A 21,926-nucleotide genomic window follows, 5' to 3' on the forward strand; every position below is an offset into this window, starting at 1 on the left:
AGATTTCTCCCGTTCCTCACCTGAAGGGAGGCCTCAAGCCCAGGGGAGAACCTGCCAGGGTCCCATACTCTGCCCACCTCCCACCTAGCCTCCCTGCTCTCTGTCACTGCTTCTGATCCCATGCGGGCTGGAAGTCATCTGCAGGACTATAAGGAGGCGCAGGGGATTGGCCTTGTTGACCTGTAACCCCACTGGTCACCACAGCCCCCCTCCCCTGCAGAGAGGCCAGGCCCTATTATTCCTCCTGCGTGCATGTGTTCACTCAGCAAATGATACCAAGCACCTCCTGTGTGCCAGACTCCAGGCCGTGCACCTGCAGGAGTCCCTGACTGATCCTGAGTTCTCAGGTGGCCATCTCATGCCCTGGGTCCCTCTCCTAGTCCTCCCCAGCTGGGCAGTCTTGCCCGCCCCTCTGTGCTGGAATTCCCTCGGGGCTGAGAGAGCAGGTGGAGCCCAGTACCCTGCCCACCCGCCAGCTCTAGCTCCCTGTGGGGCACCCACCTGGTGCTCTGTGCCCAGCCCTGGGCCTGACTCCAGGGCCATGTGTCTTACCTGCAGTGATCATCCAGTCTGACTGGGAAGGTGGGCACTGCCCTACCAGGCAGCTCCAGGTCCTGGTGCCCCTTGGTGGTCTGAGGGGTGATGGGGAGATGGCTTGGTGCGGGGGCAAGGTGTCTGGGAAGGCTTCAGTGGGGCAGTGGCATCTGAATTGGGCCTGCAAATTGGAGGAGAATTAGATAGGGAGACGAGGTGGCCTGGCTCTTCAGCTAGAGGGAGACTCATGAAAAAAGGCCTGGAAATGGGAGCAGATGAGTGTGTGGGTTTGGGACAGTGAGGGGGAAAAGGAATTTGGGGCTGTAAGTTGGCTTTGTATCACATCTAGGCAATAGACTTTATGCTTGGGCAATAGGGAGCCACAGACGGCATTAGAGCCAGAGGGGTAATACAGTCAGACGGTTTCCAGGTTTTGGACCATCTTTTGGAAGGGTGGGTCAGGGCTGGGAGATGAAGTGGGCTTCCTGTGTCCTATCAGCCTGTCTGTTCCCTGGAGGTGAGATAGGGAGCTGGAGTCTCTGGCTACACTGGGTGGCCTTTTCCCCCGTTCTGCAGGTTGGGATAGACTTCACAGCCTCCAATGGAAATCCCCTCGACCCTTCCTCTTTGCACTATATCAACCCCATGGGCACCAATGAATATTTGTCAGCCATCTGGGCTGTTGGGCAGATCATTCAGGACTATGACAGGTAAGCTTGGGGAGGGACTCTGACTAGTCAGCTTGGGCTCCATCCATCCTGGGAAGCTCAGCTTTTCAAAGCTAGAAGGGACCCAGAGATCAACAAACCTAGGAATGAGTAGCATAGGACATGGATGCAGTTACTGTCCCTTCCTATACCTGTGGCAGACATTGCTAATCAACTGCTGATCTCTGACTTACTGAGCCCAGATCCATAATGAGATCCTTCTCCACACAGTACACCGAGTAAGAAAATGAGTCAGGATAGAAAATGAAATATGTCTGCTATTGCTGCAACCTCCACTGTTAGAGCTGAGGGAAAACAGGCCTAGGATGTAGATAGAGAATTTATCCAAAGTCACCCAGATCAAGGAACTGGAACCCAGACATTTTGATTCCTGTACCCGCCACCTAATGGCCTAACAGTCTCACTCCTGTTGGGAACTTCAGAGGAGCAGCCAGCATGTGTGGGTCCTCTTCCCATGACCACGCTTCCTGGAGATCTTTGGGTTGGGGGGGGGACAGTGGAGAGTCGGGGAAAGCTGTGTAGAGGGTGTGGCCACCAACAGGATGGGCCAGATGCAAAGTCAAGAGGGCCTTGGAGGATCTAGAAGTCACCTGAGGGTTGTGGTGTCATTGTCACAGGTGGTGCTTGTTCGGACCTCCAGGTCAGAGTGTGGGATGACCAGGAGGACACATGGGGAGCAGGGGAGAAAGGAGCAGGTGCCACAGATTTGGTAGGAACAAGAGCAGGCTCAGGAATCCTGTGTGCACTTCAGCCTCCTTGAGAGAGGCAGCCTAAGGTCCAGCTTCTGACTCCCAGGGGGCTCAGGGCCTAAGGGGTGGCTGTGACCCCAGGCCACATTAAGAGAGGTACGGCATGCAGAGCAGGGGAGGTGGAAGTCCCCACCTGCATGGTCGGTGGAGGAGCCTGCTGTTGCTGCTCCAGAGACCCTTGTATCCAGCTGCCCACTCAGCCCCTTTGCTGAGCCTTCTCATGGGCATTCAGGCGTTGCTAGACACTTGCCCCACCCCTACCCCTCTTACCCTCTTCCCCATCTCAGGGAGAGGCACTACCACTCACTGAAAACCCTTCACTTCCTTTCTTTCCCTCATCTCCCCCATCATTTCTTCAGGAAATCCTTTCAAAATATGCTTGAATCCAGCCTCTTCTCCCACCCCCACTGCTACCAGCCTGTTTGAGCCACCATCACCTCCTGCCCAGAGCGATTCAGTAACCTCCTCACTGGTCTTCCTGCTTCTGCCCTAGTCCCTGACAGTTTGTCCTCCACACAGCAGCCAGAGGATTCTTCAATAAATACATGTTGAATGAATGAACAAATGAGATACGGTCCCTGCCCTCAGGGAGTTCCCATTCGAGGAGGAAGATAGGGAAGAAATCACTGGGGTTCCAAGAGACCAGTTTACATGTGAGACAGGAGCTATGGAAGCACCAAAGAGAGAGACATCCTGGCGTCTCAGGGAAACCCACAGAGAATGGGCCATTTGAATTGGGCCTTAGAGGATGAGTAGGAGTTTGCCACAGGGAACAGACTGGGGAGAGGTAGTTCAAGAAGGGGTGCAATAGGATTGAAGTTGGAGCATGAAGATGCCCTGTGTGTTTGGGAAACAGTGAGTAGCCAGTGGCCAGGGCTGGGGGAGTGGGGAATGAGGGAGGGCAGGTAGAAAATGAGACTAGGCTCTTGGGCTAGATGATGAAGGGTCTTGAACGCCAAGCCAGTGTTCTCATTTTAGAATTTTTCCCAGCCATAAAAGGGACGTCAAGAAACAGCCAATACATTTCACTTGCGTCATGACTGTGGTTTAGTGATTGCCAAGGTCCCTGTTTGAGAAGGATCGAGCTGTACCCAGGTCCATGGTTAGGAGTGCTGTGGTTGATTAGCAATGTCTGCCATAGGTGTAGATGGGGGTCAAGCCTCTTATTCACCAGATACCCAGAAGTGGGTTTGGGCTCAATAGATCATTCAAACAGAGCTTTTTCTAGAGGTGGTGAGCTTTTTCTTTTTGTCCATGGAGGTGTGCAAGGCAGAGTGGGCCCAGCCCTGGGTAGGGGGTTGGGAGGGTGAGCGTGGGTAGATGAGGCCCCTGTCTGGTTGTCTCACAGTAATTTTTTCTCCTTTCTCTGATTAGTGATAAGATGTTTCCAGCTCTGGGCTTTGGGGCGCAGTTACCCCCAGACTGGAAGGTAAGTGAAGCCAGACTGTTTTCTTTTGGCTGAGATGGGATTTGTGTGTATGGCCTCTCTGGGATCTGCTTTGGAAAGGTTGGGCTATGGCCCAGCCACCCTGCCTTCTCTGCGTTTACCACAAACGCACACGCATTTCTTAGCCTGAATGTCACGCAGGCAGTGGGGCTAGAACAAGGAATAAGTTATGATATCTGTCCCCTGGTACCCCAGTCAGGTGGGGAAGACGCTAGATTTAGCAAATAAAAATATAGGATACCCAGTTAAGTTTGAATTTCATATAAACAGTTTGTTTAAGTATGTCCTAAATATTGTCTGGGACATACTTATACTAAAAAATTATCTATTATTTATCTGAAATTCAAATTTAACTGGGCATCCTGTATTCTGTCTGGCAGCCCTAAAGACAGGCAGTGTCATCAGTGCTGAACGGGGCAGCGGTCCCTAGAGGAGGGCCCCAACCTGGCCTGGGGGTATCAGGAAGGCTTCCTGGAGGAGGTCAGGTCTAAGCCAAGAGGGGAGAGGAGAGTAGGAGTTTGCAGAGTGACTTGAGGTGGTGACGTGGCAGGTAGAGTGTTCAGGGCAGAGAGACTAGCCTGTGCAAAGTCTGGGAGGCAGAGGGAGCAGGGTGGTTGGAGGAACTGAAAGAAGGTGGGCGTGATGAACTCTCCATGAAAGATGGGCAGGATGGAGAGAGATGTGGCTGGAGAGGTGGGGAGCCAGCCGTGCAGCAAGCAATGGGTGGGGCTACATGGGGTGTTATTGGCATTTTTGAAGGGTCATTCTGGCTGCTGAGTGGGGACTGGCTGGGGTGATGGTGGGCAAGATGGAGGGTTGGAGAGAAGGGGCAATGTCCATTACAGGTGAAAAAACAGAGGCTCAATGACTTGTCCAAGGTTATGTTCAAAACAGGGAGCCTGAATTCCAACTGGGCAGGTGGACTCTCATGTCTGTTCTCAGAATGTGCTACCCTTCTGATGAGAAGCCTGGGGCTGTGGGCATAGAGGACTCCTAAATCTACATGTCTTAGCCAGTGCCCCTCTTGTCTGCCCTGCTGTACCACATGCTGTTTCCAGAGTGAGCGTTCCCCTCCCATCCTATCCGGGGAGAGCAGTTTTCACCTAGAATTTCAGGGAGTGGCTCTGTGGCCTGCTGGCCATTGTATGGTAGGGGGCAGGACCCTGTGGACCACAGCTGGGCCTCTGGGCAGACATGGTGATGCCACTGGGGGCAGGGCGGGCTGGTGCAGCCAGGCCCAGCACGATCTCGTTGCTAGGACACCAGCCAGCTTTCAAAGAACTCTGGCTGAATGAGATGTTTTCCTGCGCAAAAGCCTCCTTGGAAATGTCACAGGGCAATTCTGGGGAGGCTGGGGCTTGGCCAGGCTGGAGTGCCCGGTGGTGCCAGGAGGGATGCTGGAACGAGGCTTGGAAAGGGCAGATGCTCTATCCCACCTCCCCCTGCTGCTGGAGCTGGCCAGGCCTGGCCCCTCCCGGCCCCTTACCTTCCCTCTCATTCTAACTCACCTTGCCATGCCACATGAACCTTCTTCTGTTCGTTCCTACCTCAGGGTCTTTACATGTGGTCTTCCACTGGCCTTTTGCCCCCTTTCACTGACTTCCCATTGCTGCTTCTTAGCCGAGAGATCATTTCCTCTAGAAGGACTACCTTGAGCGTGCGCACGTGGGGCCCCTCCTCCCTGCCCCGGAACTTTGTGGTCACTCTGTATGTGTTGATTTGCTCATTGTCTCAGGGAGGGCACGTTGTCTCCTTCTTGCTGTGTCTGGCTCCAGGCATGCAGTACGTGATTGTTGACAGTAAATTTGGGGCCCAGTGGCCTGAGCAGACAGAGGTGTTGGTTCTCTGAGTGTGGGAAGTTGGAAGGAGCTAGCAGGAGCGTGCCACTCGGCTGCCCGCCCTCAGGACCTCAGTCCCTCCCTGGGCCTGGTCCAGGTGAGCCCCAAGAGGACCCCTGACCTGGGTAGTGGCTGAGGGACTCAGGAAACATTGGCCTTTCAAAATGAGCCAGAGTTAGTCAGATGAAGAGAGGGATCAGGCTGAAGGACAGGCCTGCACAAAGGTCTGGGGTGGAGAGGAGCACAGTTTATGACTCTCCCCACTTTATAGATGGGAAAACTGAGGCTCAGAGGGGATGGTCACTCTGAGATCCCTTCGACTCCCTCCATGTCACCATCCACTGCCCTGCCAAGACCAGAGGGAACAGCCTTTTAAGTAACTCAAGACCATGGGCTGGGCCTGGCCAGGTGGAGTGAACAGGACCATTGATCGTCAGAAAGCAGCAGGGAGTCCCAGGGCAAAGACCTGTGGCTGGCCAGTCCCCAGGGGCCCCTAATCGGCTTGGGGTGGCCTCCAGGAAGCTTGTCATGTTTGCTGGCATTTCTCGGGCAAACTAGGGCAGCAAGTGTGGGATGAGGCTGGGCTGCTACAGACGTGAACTCTTGTCCCCCGGATCTGGTCCCGTCTCTGCTGTGGCTCACTCGTGTGACCTGGGCATTCCTTGGCCCCCTCTGAACCTCAGTTTTTCCACCTGTGAAATGGAGCTGCTGGGTGGAGTAGATGACCTGGGAGGCCACCAGGGTAGATGGGTAACCACCCATAGCCCCACCCACTTGACCACCAGACCCCACTCTCCCCTTAATAGAGGAAAAAAATGGAGAATGAGGAATTTGGGTGGCCGAGAAAACAGAATATTAATCCGTCCCTATCAGGAGGGGGCTTTTCCCCCTTGGTCTCTAAAATCTCCTAAAATCTGATTTTGCAGGAAGTCGTTGGCCCAAGGTTGCCTGTTTCCCTGGCAACCATTTTCCTCTCTCAGCCCCCTCTGTACAAGCCCCCCCCTCTTAGTCACTATAGAGGCTCATGAAGTTTCCATGGCAACAAGGACCTCCAGCCCCCACACCTGGAGCCCGGGCTGGGGACAGGGTGAAGAGGGTCCCTGGGCAGGAACAGGGCCCAAGAGGGGCATCAGGGGTATGGCTCCATGTCAAGCACTTAGGGCTGAGGGAGCAAAGAACAGAAAAGCCCATTCCCCTGAACAGGTAGGGGTCTTCTCCTCAGGCTGCTAGGCACAGGGCAGTGCTGGGGTGAATTCCTCTGCTGAGTCCTTCCCGTCTTGGCCCAGGAGGGCTCCCCAAGGTCAGCAGCCCAACCCCTTTACCAGGCTTGAGGGGCCTGGGCCTCAGGTCTGTTCTTCTGTGTGGCCTCGGCACCTGGCTTCCCCTCTCTGGGCCTCAGTCAGCTTACTTGTAAAATGCGGATGCTGGGCTTGGTAGGGCCTCCCAGCACCCCGCTGCAGTGTCTTGGAGCTAAAGCGTCTGCCTGGGATCGTTTGCGCCTGGACTGGAGCGCTCCTCCAGCCTCTGAGGGTGGGGTCCCTTCCCCCTGGGCATCTCTTCACCCTCCCATTTAAACTCCTCAGGAGAGGAACACCTTCTCGGGTTAGTGGGTTTATGGATTGTGAGCTCAGGAGGCAGCCTGATTTCAGTTCTAGTCCCCACTCTCCCCTTCAGTAAATGTGGGAACATTCTGGTCCATTCTCTGTCTCAGTTTTACATCAGAAAAAGGGAGTAATACCAGGCCTTCCTCCGTTGGATTGTTGCGAGGAAGGAGTGAGGGGATGCTAGCAAAGCCCTGAACGTGGACTGTGGCACACAGTTCACAGGGAAGGGGCCGAGTGGGGATTTTGACGGAGGCAGCAGGGGAGGGAGGGAGGGTGGTCCTCCCATCTGAGCTCTGGCCTCTCCTGAGGCCCTAGGTTCTGCAGCCACCAAAGTCTGACCCACAGTCCTGAATGGGGGTCTAGTTATCAGTCCCTCTGTGGGCCAGCGGCATCCGGGAGTATGCAGGATCAGCCTCTGATGATGCCCCCGGGCTAGGGGCTGGGTCTGCAGGAACTGGGACAGGGCTCTCTATTCCCTGCCCTTCTGGCCCCATTATGCTTCCTGATCCCCCAGTCCAGCTCTAAGTGGGTTGTCAGCTAAGCCCCAGTTTGGCTCGCTGGCATAAGGTGGGCTCCCTTCCAAGCACTCGTGCTTATTAGTAGGATGGGGAAAAGCACTCAAGGCCCGAAGAAGTGGAACTCTAGTTGTAGCCCCACCACAGTGAAAGCAGGTGACGAAGGAGCACTCCAACTGCTCCTTGAGCCCGCCACCCTCAGATGCATCTCCGCCCTACTCAGGGACTCTTCCACCCCCCCCCCACCCCCCGCTTTGGGTCTTCCTTGCTGCCTGCGGGCTTTCTCTAGTTGCGGTGAGCGGGGACTACTCTTTGTTGCAGTGCGTGTGCTTCCAATTGCAGTGGCTTCTCTTGTTGAGTTCTAGGCGCGCGGGCTTCAGTAGTGGTGGCTCTCGGGCTCTAGAGCGCAGGCTCAGTAGTTGTGGCTCAGGGGCTTAGTTGCTCCGCGGCACGTGGGATCTTCCCGGACCAGGGCTCGAACCCATGTCCCCTGCATTGGCAGGCAGATTCTCAACCACTGCGCCACCAGGGAAGTCCCTAGGGACTCTTATAGTGGGGCGAGGAGGCATAGACAGCCCTGACCCCCTGGAAGAGATTGGGGTGGTGTGGAAGGTTCTGTTTCTTCTGTTATGAAGTGAGGGTGGTTGGGCCTCTCTGTGGGTCAGACCCAGCAGTGGAGGTGAAAGCAGATGTAGGGGTATCAGTAGCCTTGACCTGGGGTCAGGGTGGCAAAGAGCCAGGTTCCCTCAGAGGGAGCCTTGCCTGGCAGCAGGTGGGCCTGGGCTTTCAGCTCATCATTTTCTCTGCATTTCAGGTCTCCCATGAGTTTGCCATCAACTTTAACCCCACCAACCCCTTCTGCTCAGGTGAGTGTCAAGCCCACCTGCCTCTGCCCTGGGTTTACGCCAGGCCTGGCCATCTCCCTGGGCAGACGCGGGGGAGGAGTACGGGTTTCTGTTCTTTTCTCTCCCCTCCCCTCCCCTCGCACTTGCTCAGGGTGGCAGATGGGGAGAAGCTGGAATTTGGAGTCAGGTGGCCCTGGATTCAAGGCCAGCTGCTGCCCTTTCCTGGCTGTGTGACCTCGGAGAGATCACTGCACCCCACTGGGCCTCTGCCTCCTCACCTGCCTCAAGGAGGTGTGATACCAGGGTAGCTCACCTCACTGGGTGGTCAGGTGAGAATTAAGGGAAGCACTGACAGAAAGCCCTGTGTAGACCAGGAGGAGGTGAGAGCAGCAAATTACACACCTGCCTCTCACCTCCCTTCTGCCCTCACTGGGAGGGCCCAGCCTTGTCCTGCCCCACCCTGTTCTCCCCACCTTCCACAGGGAGCCTTGGCACCTAAGGATTGAGCATGGCCTGGGCGGGGGTGCTGGGCAAGAGGGAGGGGCAGGCAGCGGAAGTGGTGTCTGTGCTCTCCCTGCCCCAGGCCTAAGAGGATTTCTGAGCCTCCCAGAGTCAGTTAAGAAACAGTGAAAGAGAAGGGGCTCCCAGGTGGGTATGGAAGAGGGTGGTTCCTGACACCATGAGAGCTTTCAGCCTAGGACTTGCCTTGGGTGTAGCATCTACCTTCCCTGGGAATCCCTGAAGCTGGGTCAGGTTTGTACTTGGAAGGGAAATGCATCAAGTCACCACGATGGGGATGATGCTGTGACTCAGAAGCCATGGGCCTCTGTTGGCTGAAAGCGTGGCCCTGTCCTCCTGCTGGGGCCTGTCTGGCTTGGAGCAGGTCTGCAGAGATGTTTTATCCAAGTTCAGATTGGTCAACCTCATCTCTGGCCAGAGGCCATCTGGACAGGACAGCAAGGCAGGGGGGGGTATTCTTAGCCTTGTAACAGTGGCTATTTACAGAGCACCTACTGTCTGCAGAGCTGTGCAAGCATCTCAGTTCCCCCAGCAACCCTGAGAAGCCATAGCGTGTCCCGAATGGACCTCCAGGTGGCTCCGTGTGACCCCCAAAGTGTCACTGCAGGTTCTGCCCGCCCCTTCTCTGGGAGGAGCCTGCTGGACACCCTCCTGCCAGCTTCCCAAGGGTGTAGATTACTAGTCTCCTTGACAGACAAGGAAACAGGCTTAAATAACTTCCCCCAGGTCCCACAGCTAAGAAGTGGTAAAGGCAGGAATTGGAACTCAGGTCAGACTCCACGTTCAGGGCTCTTTACACCACTCTGGCCCTGCCCTCTGGAGCTTCCAGTACTACAGGGCACAGACTGGGCACGGCCGGGGCATTTGGGGTGGGCAGCAATTGGGATGAGAGTGGGTGCAGGGTCAGGGAGGACCTGGCTGATCCAGAGCCTTCTCCCCGAGGCAGGCGTGGACGGCATCGCCCAGGCATATTCGGCTTGCCTGCCCCACATCCGCTTCTATGGTCCCACCAATTTCTCGCCTATCGTCAACCACGTGGCCCGGTTTGCGGCCCAAGCCACGCAGCAGCAGACAGCCATGGTGAGTAGGTGATCACTGGCGTGGACGTGCAGGATAGGGCTGGCACAGGCTGGGCCTTCCCTGCCAGATGGAGGTCTGTCCTTCCTACCCTACCCACCCATGGGGCTGGCTGGCGAGCTGGATGTTCTGCCTCCCCTTGTTCTAAAATCCTAGGTGAGCCCCGGCCTCTCCACCTTAGTTTACCAGCAGGGATGGGAAGGGGGTTGGAAGAAGCTCAACTTGACTGGTTCTGGATTCCTGGAGCACAGACTCCAGGACAGACAGCAATTCCGTTCGTTTGGTGCTTAGTAGGAAATAGGGGCTGTGATTAATGGTGCATGCCTCCAGGCAGAGGGAAACCCGGAGACTGTAGTCCCTACAGCCCTCAGGCTGACCCTCTGGGCCACCTAGTTCCCATTAGAGCAGCTGCCACCTCACGCTGAAGGGTTTGGAACCGTCTGGCCCGGGTCCGGCGCTCAGTGACAAGGCTCAAGCCTGAGACTGCCAGGGCTGCTGTGTGGCATCTGGAATATATGGCAAATGGCCATCCTGGGCAGCTGCATCCCAGGTCCTCTCCCTGCACCCAGCTCCAGGCCCAGTGCCAGTGCTGGAGTCACCAAGGGTCACCTTGCCCACCTCGCCCGCCATCCACCAGCCCCTGCCCCAGGGCTACTGCCGCGAGGAGCTGAGCCAAGTCTGGGAACCCGGCACCCGGCCCTAGGGTGGTGGAGCCCGGGCTGGGACGTGGGTCCGACTCCCACCTGACCAGGCCCCCGAGCCACAGCCTCTGCCCCTGTCCGGGCTTCCTCTTCCCCTGGAAGGAAAGGGTTGCTGCACAAGTGCTGAAGTCCTTTGCTGACTGTCCTTTTCACCCTGCCTCCAAAATACTATCCTCAACTCGCCCGCTTCCCCATTGCCACGGCCACTGTCATCTCTCACTGGACACCACGGCCGCCCCTCACCCCTCTTGCCCCTCCTATCCATGCTCCTGCTAGAGGGTCCTTTAACTGCGCACATCAGATCCTACCCCCTCCTGGCCTCTCCTCCCCGCAACCCCACACCCCTTCCTTTACTTGTGACCATTCCACCACTGACCTTGTTCCTATCCCTCAAAGACACCAAGCTTGTCTCCCAACAGATCCTTTGTTCTGCCGTCTCTTCTGCTTGGAGGTTCTTCTCCTCTCTCCCTGGCTTGCTCTGTCCCATCCCTCAGTGTTCCTCAAACGCCACCTCCCTGCAGCCTTCCTTGCCCACCCACCTGAAGCCTATCTCCTGCCTTCTCTGTTTATTCCCGTCTGGACTCTGATGACGGTGGCAACATCTCCTTCACATACTCCGTGTTTCTGTCTACTGGGTGTCTCCCTGGTTGGCCTCTCGGCCCCACAGGGCCAGGCTGTGTCTGTGTGTGGTCCGTCATCTACTTGGTGGCCTGTGCTGTGGCAGACGCTCGTGTTCTGGGAACGGATGGATTCAAGTTGGCCCCTGTCGTGTGCTGTGCACTGTGCGAGTAGCTGGGAGGAGGTGATTCAGCCAGGGCCTCTCTCAGAAGGAAAGGGACCTGGTCCCATTGGGACTGCCCAGAGGAGGGAGGCACCTGCTCGGTCACTGAGGAGGTAGAGGTTGCCTTCCCGAAGATGGAGACAAAGATAAAAGAAGGGGAGGTTATGGGAAAGAGAAGAGGACACCAGGGCCAGCCTGGGGAGGGCAGGACAGCAGTATGTGGTCTGATTGTCTGGGAGGCAGCAGAGGGTCTGTGGGAAAGGGGGTCCTGGGGTCAGCCTGCCAGGGTTTGAATCCAGCCCCTGCCCATCCCTCACTGGGTGACCTGGGTAAAACTTACCCTCTCTGAGCCTCGTTTGTACCATAGGAATAGTAATAGGACCTACCTTAAGGAGGTGGTGTTAGGATTAAATGTGATAACACAACAGCTGGTACCCAAAGAGACCTGAGGATGAGGAAGAGAGTGGCAGAGAGTTCTGGGAAGAGCCCCCCAGGCAGAGGGAATGGCAGATGCCAGTGATGGACAGGAGGGAGGTCAGTGCACGATGTTGGATTGAAGGAAGATGGTCCTGGTCACTTCTGCTTCAGGGAGCGTGACTTGCTGTAGTCCTGGCCTTGGTGGTGGCAGCTGAGGGCCTGAGACAAGTCCCTTCCTGCTCTGAGCCTATTTCCTTTATGAAATGGGACAAGTAAGCCCATCTGAATGGGACAGTAACTGGGGAGGACCTGGGAGTGGCTTTGTTAAATTCCTGGGGTGCTGGGCTAGAATTGGATGGAGAGGGCAGAGTGAGGGGCAGCCCCTCAGCTTGCACACCGTTTGGATGCCTGCTGCCAGCCAGGCCATTGTCCCGCCCAGACTTTTATCTGCCTGAACCAGCTTTCAGAGGGATGGAAGAAAGGCCTGCATTCTCGTTTAAGGGAAAAAAATGGGGCGGAGCAGGAATGAAGCCCAGTGTTCCTCTCGGGCTCTTTCACCTGCCATGCAGGGGCAGGACTGGGCAGGAGATGAGGTCCTGGGGAGAAGGGGCCTGTGTCTGCTGGATCCTAAGTCTGGAGGGGCTTGGGGACCACCAGGAAGGTGTCTTTTCATTCTGGGGAACAACTGCTGAGGGCCCTCCAGAGGGAAGAACTGGGCCCTTTCTGTGAACAAGTCCTAATCCTCACCAGTCCTAACCCTCACAATACCCCAGCCGCTTTCGTCGTGACCAGGTCCTCCCAACCTGAGGAGGCAGCCTTCCCCGGCTCCCTTAGCCTGGGGAAGCGCTGTCACCCACCCCAGCTGTGTGACTTTGGGCCAGCATCTCTGGGCTGCAGGAGGCGAGCCAGGGGTCTCTACTGGCCTCTCCTACTCTGATGTCCAAGAAGATACAGATAATTCTCTACCTCCTGCCTTTACTCCGTCCATCTCACCGTGCACTGAAGGTGGGGATGCCTCAAGGTTTGGAGGCCCATTGACCTGGTTCAAACCCCAGCTCCCACACTTCCTGACTGTGACCCAGAGCAGGTTGCTTATTAAGCTCTCTGAACTTCAGTTTTCTCACCTGTACAATGAGGATGATGGAATAGTACCTGCCTAATAGAAGCATTGCAAGGATTCAACCAGCTCGGCATCCAAATTGCTCAGCACAGCGCCTGGCACACAATAGCACCTAATAAACGTGAGCCGATGAATCTTCTTAGGACACCTCTTGGGCTGGCATTTGGTGATGCTGAGCCCATGTAGGCCTAACGCAAAAGGAAATAATTTGTGCGTTACCTGATGCTTTCATACAGCTGCTTTTTGGGAAACACTTGGTGTGGCTTCATCCTCCCTGTCCCCAACACACGAACGTGCATGCACACCCACGCACAGGAAATCAAGAGCAGATGGTGGAAGCATCTCTCTAGGCAGGCCTGTGTTCTGCCATTCATTCACGCAGCTCATCTCTACCACGTGTGTTTCTCTGCAGCACTAGGGAGACCATGATGCACAAGCCATGGCCTCTGCCCTTCCAGGGCCTGTGGTCTTGTGGGGAGCCAGGCCAGGAACAGCAGCTGTGATGCCAGCCAATTAAAACTGTGATGACGGAATTATAGGATTATAAAGGTGGCATCTAACCCAGACAGAGGGCTCAGGGCAGGCTTCCTGGAAAAGTGATGTCCAAGCTGAGACTTGGAGGATGCTTAAGAGTTAGTCTCATAAAGGGTGTATGTGTGTGCATGTGCATGTGTGGAGTGTCCCTGGCAGAACAAACAGCATAGGCAAAGGCTTGGAGGCATGGTGTGTGGCGTAACTAAGGGAAGGAGTGTGATGTAAGAGGGGGGGGTGAGGTTGAGAAGGTAGGCCAGCTCCCACAGATGTCTTTGAAGGCAGTAAGGAATCTGGATTTTCACTTAAGGGCAGTGAGGAGTCACTGAAAGGTATTAAGAGGTTTGGGTGGTACCAGGGGACTCCTACTGTGGGGCCTCATCCTTCCCTCTGCTCTGACCCATGTGACTTGGGCCTTCCCATCCATGGCCCATTGCTGGTTGGCTACCTAGGCAACTGGTGCCATAGTGGAGGGGAAACTGGGAAGCAGCCAGCACCCTGGAAGTTTTCCTCCACTCCCCAGGGCCCTCAGCAGCCAACTTCTCAGAAATAAGCTAGGGATGAGTGCAGCTTCCCCGGACTCTGCCTGGAACTGTCGTGGTCAAGTCAGTTTCTTATAAATCAAATCACATGTTAAATGCATTAGGGGAAGTGGCTATTTACAGCCCTAGAAGCCTGAAGAACCTCTTGGGTAAATGCTAGAGATACTCTGTCCTTGAAATGTGTTGGAAATTTGGGGTTTGGGTTCGACCTGGCAGCAGTTGGCTGTGTTTATGGAGCCCGCACAGGGTGCCAGGCCCATGAGATGCAGAGGTGTGAGGGGAGGGGCTGCCCTGAGGAGCTCTTAGGGTGTGGGGGGAGAGGAGTATCCAGAGAAGCCCGCCCCAAGAGGTAATCGCTGGCAGCGAAAGCAGAGCTCAGGGCTTGGGGGAGCCTTCGCATTCACTGGGGATGGAGGAGTAGACGCCCAGAGAGGTCTTGGAGCTGTGGCTGGGGAGGGTACGCCAGGCAGAAGGAAGTAATCCAGGAAAGGCATGGAGGTGGGAAAGCTTGGGGTAGGGTAGACCAGGACTATCCATGGGGACAGCAGAGGCCCTTCCCACCTCCTCCTGCCTGATTCCACCCTTCTTTCTCCCCTTCCACAGCGCCCCCAACCCCGCCACCTCCCCTCTGATCTGTCTTGGGGATGGGATCATGGACCCCTGGGGTGGCAGTAGACCTTAGAGGCTCCTGGACAATCTCATTTTTGCCTGGGATGGGCATGAAGCCTAGGACTTGTCAGCGGCACTTTGCTTCTCCCTGCCAGGCCCCACTATTGGAGAGACAGCTACTGGCCACTGATGCCATTGTGGAAAGAGCCCTAACTTTGGAGTTAAGGCTTGGGCTTGAATCTCAACTGTGCCGTTCCTGGCTGTGAGTCCTTGAGCAAGTCACTGAACCTCTCTCAGCCTGTCTCCCCAACCTCCAAAAGGAGAATCCCAGCGTGAGGATGACACGGAGCATGTGTGGTCACCATCACCGTGACTCACCTTTTCAGTTGGTGCCTACTGTTCTGCAGGAACCCAGGCCATGGGGAAGAAGGCTACAAGGCTGTGAGGGAGGCCTTGGCCTGCATGCTCCAAGTCTCCTAATGTAGACACGTGGCTGGTGGAAAGGGAGAGCCAAGAGGGCCATGTGGGGAGGAGGGTGGGAGATAGCCATCTGAGCTGGAGGGGGCTTGGAGACCAGTCCCACCCCGAGTGGTGAGGCCTGTCACCCAAGGCCAAGTATTCTTTTCTGTCCTCATTGCTAGGCCTCTCAATGCCTTCCCTCCTGCCAGCCTAGGTGCCCCAGAAATACTGCCATGGACTATTTTTGGTGGGATGGAAGTGGGGTTAGAGGGCCACTTAGGGAAGGGGTGCTGGCCAGGATGATGGTGGGCTATGAGGGGACAAGGGTCTGGATGAGCTTATGAGGTGCCCCTCAACCCCAGGAATGGGGACTGACAGCAGCAGCCCTCCACTACAGGAATTCAGGCTGCCATCTCCATAGCAACAGGTATCCATCTCCAGCCAAGCTTTCGGCCTCTTAAAGGCACAGTTCAGGAGGAGTTGGACTACTGCTGTCGAGGGTTGGGGGTTAGGATGGTGGCATTCGTACCTCCTCACGGTTCATTCCTTTCAGGTTGTGCTTGGGGGACAGGCAGGAGAGCAAGGCATCCTAGATGGCTGAACTTGTGGTCTCTGTATGTTTCCCAGGGAGCAGACGGCTTTGCTGGGTGAGAAGGTGGCCAGATGCTATCTTGGGGGCTGGCTTGGTTCTTCTCTTTTTAGCTCCATGACCTTGACTAGTCTGGGTCCCCATTTCCTCTCCTGAGAATCAGAAGGGTCAGAAGAGAAGGCAGAAGCCCCAGACAGAGAACATTAGGACCACAAGGGCTTTTCTGTTCATCTTATGTATGGGGAAAACTGAGTTCCCCAAAAGGGGCCAGAGGGTGCTAAGCACAGAGCCAAGTTGAAAATGAGGTCTTAGGCAGCTAGGAATGCTGGGGCTTCTGCCCACAGATCATCCAGTGAGATTTCCTGAACTTCATTCACTCACTCCCCACCTCCACAGTCTATGCTATGGCCACCTGTCACCTACACTAATTATTATTTTTTTCATGTAAATAATTTTATAGAGAAACTATAACCCACTGTAAGGGAAAAGTTACTTATCACTTGCCATAGAGAGTAACAATAAAAATAAATACACCAGGCTGCACAGTGGTATCAAAGTCTACCTAGAGACTGCTGTCCCTGGAGCTCTGAGCTTCCTGCCTTTTCTCTCTTTTTTAATAAGGAAGGTTAGCAAGTGGGACACACGAGCACCAAACTGCGACTTCCTCCTGGCTGCAGTTTGTAGAATTCAAAGACCACTGCAAAACCAATACCCTTCCCACTGTGACGGATGCTGTGTCTGGGGTGTGCCCCCAGGTCTGCTTGTTGCCAGCAGAGTCCCACAATCCCAGAAGCACTGACCTAGATGATCTGCTTAGCTCCTGCAAGGGGTCTCTGAGGCCGGCTGTGCTAATGGGGAACGAGCAGCGTCACAGGTGTTCACGTGAAGGTGGAGCAGAGAAGGGGAGGCTGCTCCCAGAGTCCACAAGCCAGAATGCATATTCCTTAACAGCCGTGGGCCTCACTCTGCCACAGATGCAGCTGTCGATTACCGAGCTGCTGCCACACGCCCGGCGTGGTCTCTTTGAGAGGTGCAGGAACTTCCACTTTGCAGATGAAGAAACTGAGGCACGGCGAATTGAGTCAGTTCCCCAGAGTCCCACGGTGTAGCCACTGTCAGAGCCAGGCCTGGAGTCCGGGGCTCTCAAACTCCCAAGCCGGGGAGTCTGATGTTGCACAGGGCAGGAGGAAGAGAGCAGTTTGTGCTTCCAGCTGTGACGGAGGAGAGGCCTACAGGGCCCAAGCACTGAGAGGTGGCTGCCTAGGGAGGTGGCTGGGGTTCGGCAACAGCTCGGGGAGACGAGCCATCTTCCTCCCAGGGGTCAGAGGGTTTGGGGAGATTGGGAAAGGACGGAGGGGAAGGGTGGCCAGAGGCCGAGGGCTGTGCTGAGTGCCTGTTGACCCCCCCCGCAGCAATACTTCATCCTCCTTATCATCACGGACGGTGTCATCAGCGACATGGAGGAGACGCGGCACGCCGTGGTGCAGGCCTCCAAGCTGCCCATGTCCATCATCATCGTGGGCGTGGGTAACGCCGACTTCGCTGCCATGGAGTTCCTGGACGGGGACAGCCGCACGCTGCGCTCCCACACAGGGGAGGAGGCAGCCCGCGATATCGTGCAGTTCGTGCCCTTTCGAGAATTCCGCAACGTGAGTGTGGGCCCGGGCTGGGGAGGAGGCGCTTACAGGACCCCAACAACCATAGTTAATAATCCAGAATGAAGGCGCTGGGATTGTCTGCCCAATCCTAGGCTCCTCTACCCTCAGCTCTGTTGACTACTCACCTCCTGAGAGCCTACTACCCTCCCGGCGCCATGCGAGGCCCTGCCCCCAGGTGAGGCCATATGACAGTTGCGTGAGCACTTGCTTCAGCAAGCTGACGGAACTCAAGGGAGTAGTGCCCAGTCCAGACTGGGGCTCCAGGACAGGGGTTCCCAGAGGACCTACCCTCTAAGCCTGAATCAGAAGTCGGCGTCATCCATGCGGGGGAAAGCATTCCAGGAGAAAGAGATGGGAGCAAGGCCCAGAGGTGTGAGGGGCTTTCCTGGAAATCACACCTCGCCAACCGTCTCGCTTCAGGTGGAAAACAAGGCCCATCTTAGGATGGCCTCCTCTCCCAGAGGGCCGCTCTAGGAGGAACTGGTGGCCTCCCTTGCTCCTGGAGGTGGCTCTGGTCCTATCTGCAGGTGACCCAGGTCTGCTTACAAGGAGGCTGGCAATAGCTTCCTGGTTGCTGCCCTTGCAGCTGGGCCCGCAGGCAGCCCCAGAGGGAGCAGTCTGTCAGATGCCAGCCTGGGGCCTAGCTTTCATTTGACCAGAGGCACACTGTATAGCCTTGGGCAAGTCCCTGACCTTTCCTCCTGGCCTCAGCTGCCGCAGCTGTAAGCCTCTGGGTGCTGTGGCTCAGGTCCTGGGAGCCAGTCCCAGCAAGAACTGGCCACTCCGATTTGTAACCACTGGTGCTCACATCTCTGCCCAGTACCCTCTGGGTTTGCCTGAGCTGGTTCAGTTCCTTCCTCTGGAGCGTGAGCTTCCTGAGGACAAATGCTGGGTGTTGGCCACCCAGGCACTGCATGGACACTGAACGAGCTCCTGGTGTGCCCAGCCTGTGACTGGGTGCCGAGCAGTGAATCAGACAGTCACAACCTCTTAATACCAGCCAAGAAGGTGCTCAGGAAATGTTTGCCAGATGAGTAGGCTGTGCAGCTCACCTCCACCATCTCTTTCCCCCAAAAGCCTCCCATAGACAAATTCATCCTGAAACGTTACTCCCAGGCACCTCGAGTGCTCAGGTAAGAGTTATACTTAATGTGAAGGAAAGCACTGCTAAGGGTGGGATTTCAGGCCTGGGCTGGGCTGAGGAACGCTAGTTTTAGACAGCTCTGGCCCTCTGCTCTGGTTTTGTCCTCCAGGGACACCTCCTGTACCAGCTCCCTGGGCATGGTGCCCCTCACCACTTCATCCAGTGATCCTTTCTCCTCTCTCCACCCTACCCTGCAGGCGGCAAAAGAGACCTTGGCGAAAGCTGTGCTGGCAGAGCTGCCCCAACAAGTTGTTCAGTATTTCAAGCATAAAAACCTGCCCCCCACCAACTCGGAGCCCGCCTGAGTGCCAGCCCTCACCCAGCAGCAGCATGCCGGCTGGGCCTCCCAACTTCCCCAGGAACATGCACGCTCACCCTGCTTCCTTGTGGGTGGCCTTTTTTTTTTTCTTTTAAACTGATCCACATTTTTATTTTCTACAACCGGCCCTCCACCCCCAACTTCCTCCAGCCCAGCTGGGCTTCCTTTATTGGAGTCGACTGATGATACTTCCAGGCCAAAGTGGCTTCCTCTCCTCCTCTCCCCACCCTTGCCACTCTTAAGTATTGAATGTACTTTGTATAATTTTAGTGGAATTGTTATTAAAGAGAATAAAATTTTTACAATCATAACTGGCTTTTTCCAAGTAACTAGCTGCAGACTCAAAGGAATGTGTCCCCGGTGCATACTGTGTGGTAGCCTGCACCCAATTCCTGCTCTGTTTTTTAATACTGTGACCGTGTTCTACTTGTTATACTCAGGGTAATAAAGGAGTTTCAGATGTCCCTGTGTCAGCTCCTTCCTCAGCTGGGACCTGATGGGCTCACTGATCTGGGAAAGGAAACATGAAAACCCCTTCCCCCTAGCAAGCCTGTGAAATTGGTATAATCACTTCTACTTGGGGACATGCATCCCACACAAACAGTAATGCAGCTGTTAAACTGGCACAGAACTTGGCACATTGTACATGCTCAATAAATATCTGTGGGGCAATGAAATGCACGGGCCCTCACCAGCCTTCTGGGCCCCAGCAGAGCCCATGCTGGCCCAGCCAACAGCACACGGTGCCCCACCCTTCTTCCTCGTGGTCCACGCTGTCTTATGTACCCTACCCCACCACAGCAGTGGCAGTCGCTGCCACCCATTTGCTCCTCCTGCAGGTCTCCCAGGCACTGGAGTACACCCTGTGGTCTGCAGCATGTGAAAGCCTCTCTGGCTTCAGGATGCTAAACAGGGCTGCTTCTGTCCCTGCAGCAGCCGTTGGTTTCTATCGCACACCCCACCCCGGGCTTGGGCCCAACCTCACGAAACCAGCTAGGCGACGCATCTCTGAAACCCCAGCCGTCTGGCCTGTTCCCTTCTCTCCTCCAAAGAACACATCTTTCTCTTTTGTCTACCTCCTCCTTAGAGCTCCAGTCAGCCCCTTTGCCACAGGCTCATGTGCAACCAACAACTAACATTCATATTAAGCACTAGGTTTCCAGCTCCCTATTAAGCACATTACAGGCATAATCTTGAACCTTTCCACCAGCCCCTGCCTGTGACCATTTCAGAGATGAGGAAACAAGCAGAGAGGCTAATCGAATCTATTAGAGGCAGAGCCAGAACTTAGCTCCAGGTCTGGCCAATTCCACAGAGCCCACACTTGTTCCACTGCACTGAATGTCTTCCCGTGACTCTACGAGGAAGTCTTCTCAACCTGCTGCTGAATTTGTCCTTCCCCTCCAATGAAACTGGGCAGTCGGACATCTCGACCTACTCTCCCAGGTCAGCAATTCTTACCAGTGGCCTGCTAGACCTGGCTGGTACGCCAGGCAGGTTCCTAGCTCCAGGTGCCTGGTAAGCTCAGGAGCCGGTGTTTATCTGGTGGGAGCAAGCGAGGGACATCTGTATCCTAGGCTTCCAATGCCTCTTCTGATTCCGTGGCCACTAAAAGCCAGCTGAAATATCCTCGAGGGACACCTTCACTTCTCCTGAGAGGGCTGCAGGACTGCAGGGAGCTGTGATTTCCTCAGGGACCTCTGGGAAATCACAGCACAGCAGCCCAGAGGCCAGCTCGGCACTATGGGTAGAAACCCAGGACCAGCGCATCTGCCTCCTCTGGTTCACACCCAGCCCTCGCTCAGGACAGCTGCAAGACTGCATGATGGTTGAAATAACACCATGTGACTGCTTCCTTTACCCTCCTGTTTGGTAGCTGAAGTGTCTAGCTGGATGTCAGATCCAGGGAAGTTCGTATCCAACTCAGCCTGGGAGAATCTGTCAAGTTCTGATCGACCAGAGGCCTCTATAGTGGAACAGCCTTCTCCTCCCAGCCCCACATCCCCTCCTTAGCCCTCAGGGGATGGGTGTACTGGGGCGACACCTGATGCAGACCTCTCCCTTACACCTCCCCATGGGAATAATCTACCAGATTGGTGAAGCTATGGAGACTGACATCTACTGGGCCGGGTTAAGGTAGACTCCCTGCCTTGCATCAGGGCCCATCATAAATGCTCGAACCCCTATGGACCACCTACCTCAGTGTGGTGCCGGCGGCCCCCACTTCGCAGGTGCACGAGGGAGCAGACCCAGCCATCTTTCTTCCCCCTTCTCTGCCTGAGATTGGGTGGATCAGTCAAACAAGCCTTCTACTCCCAGCTGGTTTGAGTTCACCAGGGAAAGGAATGTCCTCAACTCCTGACCAGGCAAATCACCACTTAAAAAACAAACCAAGATAAGTAAGTCCTGGGGATGTAATGTGCAGCATGGTGACTATAGTTAATAATAGGAGATTGTATATTTGAAAGTTGCTGAGAGAGTAGATCTCAAAAACTTTCATCACAAGAAAAATATGTTTTGGTAACTATGTGTGGTGATGGATCATTTCACAATATATACAATTATTGAATAATTACGTTGTACACCTGAAACTAATGTTATATGTCAACTGTATTTCAGTAAAAACAAACCAAGCCTTGGTGCTGCTATTTGGTTCTTGTACATGGATAGTATGATGAAAAGTGAACTTGGAAATCTGACTAAAAGGCTCCTTTACCCTTGAATCACCTCCACTGAGGCCTTGGCACTGGCATTTGTTTTAAAGTTTCATTGAAACCACAGAAAACCAGGCTTAGAATTAAAGGCTCAAATTAAAATTCTGGTTCTGATACTTACCTGTGTGACCTTGGGCAAGTCATTGAATCACTGTGAATTTCGGTTTCCTCTATAAAATGTAGAGAAGGGCTGTTTCACAGGACTTTTTTTCAGGATGAAAGACACTACAGTCTGCAAACATCTCAAACAGTGCCTGGCTCGTCCATAGCGGGCCCTCAGTAAATGCTCACCGATAAACAAACCGACATAAGGGATAATGATGTGCATGACCATGTCTGAAACAGTGAGGGAGATGCCCGGCCGATGGCTAAAACTCACAGTGGAGGTTGTCTCTGGGTTGTGCTGCCCATGGCTCTGTGAAACTCTGATGCTGGGCCGCCTTCTGCCTATTAGTGCTATGAGGCTCCCTCTTTCCCTAAACCATT

The 21,926-nt window shown here is 55.0% G+C and overlaps 1 protein-coding gene across 7 annotated transcripts in view; it reads left to right on the forward strand.

Moving 5' to 3' along the window:
* The window catches only part of CPNE2 (copine 2), a 55,459-nt gene extending 36,422 nt beyond the window's left edge, over positions 1–19,037 (forward strand). For 5 of the 7 annotated variants that reach the window (XM_082436988.1, XM_082436992.1, XM_082436991.1 and 2 more), the window contains 7 exons: positions 1,111–1,244; positions 3,386–3,440; positions 8,230–8,281; positions 9,726–9,859; positions 17,018–17,254; positions 18,341–18,396; positions 18,605–19,037. In XM_082436988.1, the coding sequence (XP_082293114.1) occupies positions 1,111–1,244; positions 3,386–3,440; positions 8,230–8,281; positions 9,726–9,859; positions 17,018–17,254; positions 18,341–18,396; positions 18,605–18,821 (885 nt within the window). In that variant the 3' untranslated portion in view covers positions 18,822–19,037. The remainder of the gene's footprint in view (positions 1–1,110; positions 1,245–3,385; positions 3,441–8,229; positions 8,282–9,725; positions 9,860–17,017; positions 17,255–18,340; positions 18,397–18,604) is intronic. The other 2 variants (XM_082436993.1, XM_082436994.1) reach the window with 2 other exon arrangements.
* The last annotated feature ends 2,889 nt before the right edge of the window (positions 19,038–21,926 follow it).

This window comes from Balaenoptera physalus, assembly GCF_965194825.1.
Source record: "Balaenoptera physalus genome assembly, chromosome: 19".
Classification (NCBI taxonomy): domain Eukaryota; kingdom Metazoa; phylum Chordata; class Mammalia; order Artiodactyla; family Balaenopteridae; genus Balaenoptera; species Balaenoptera physalus.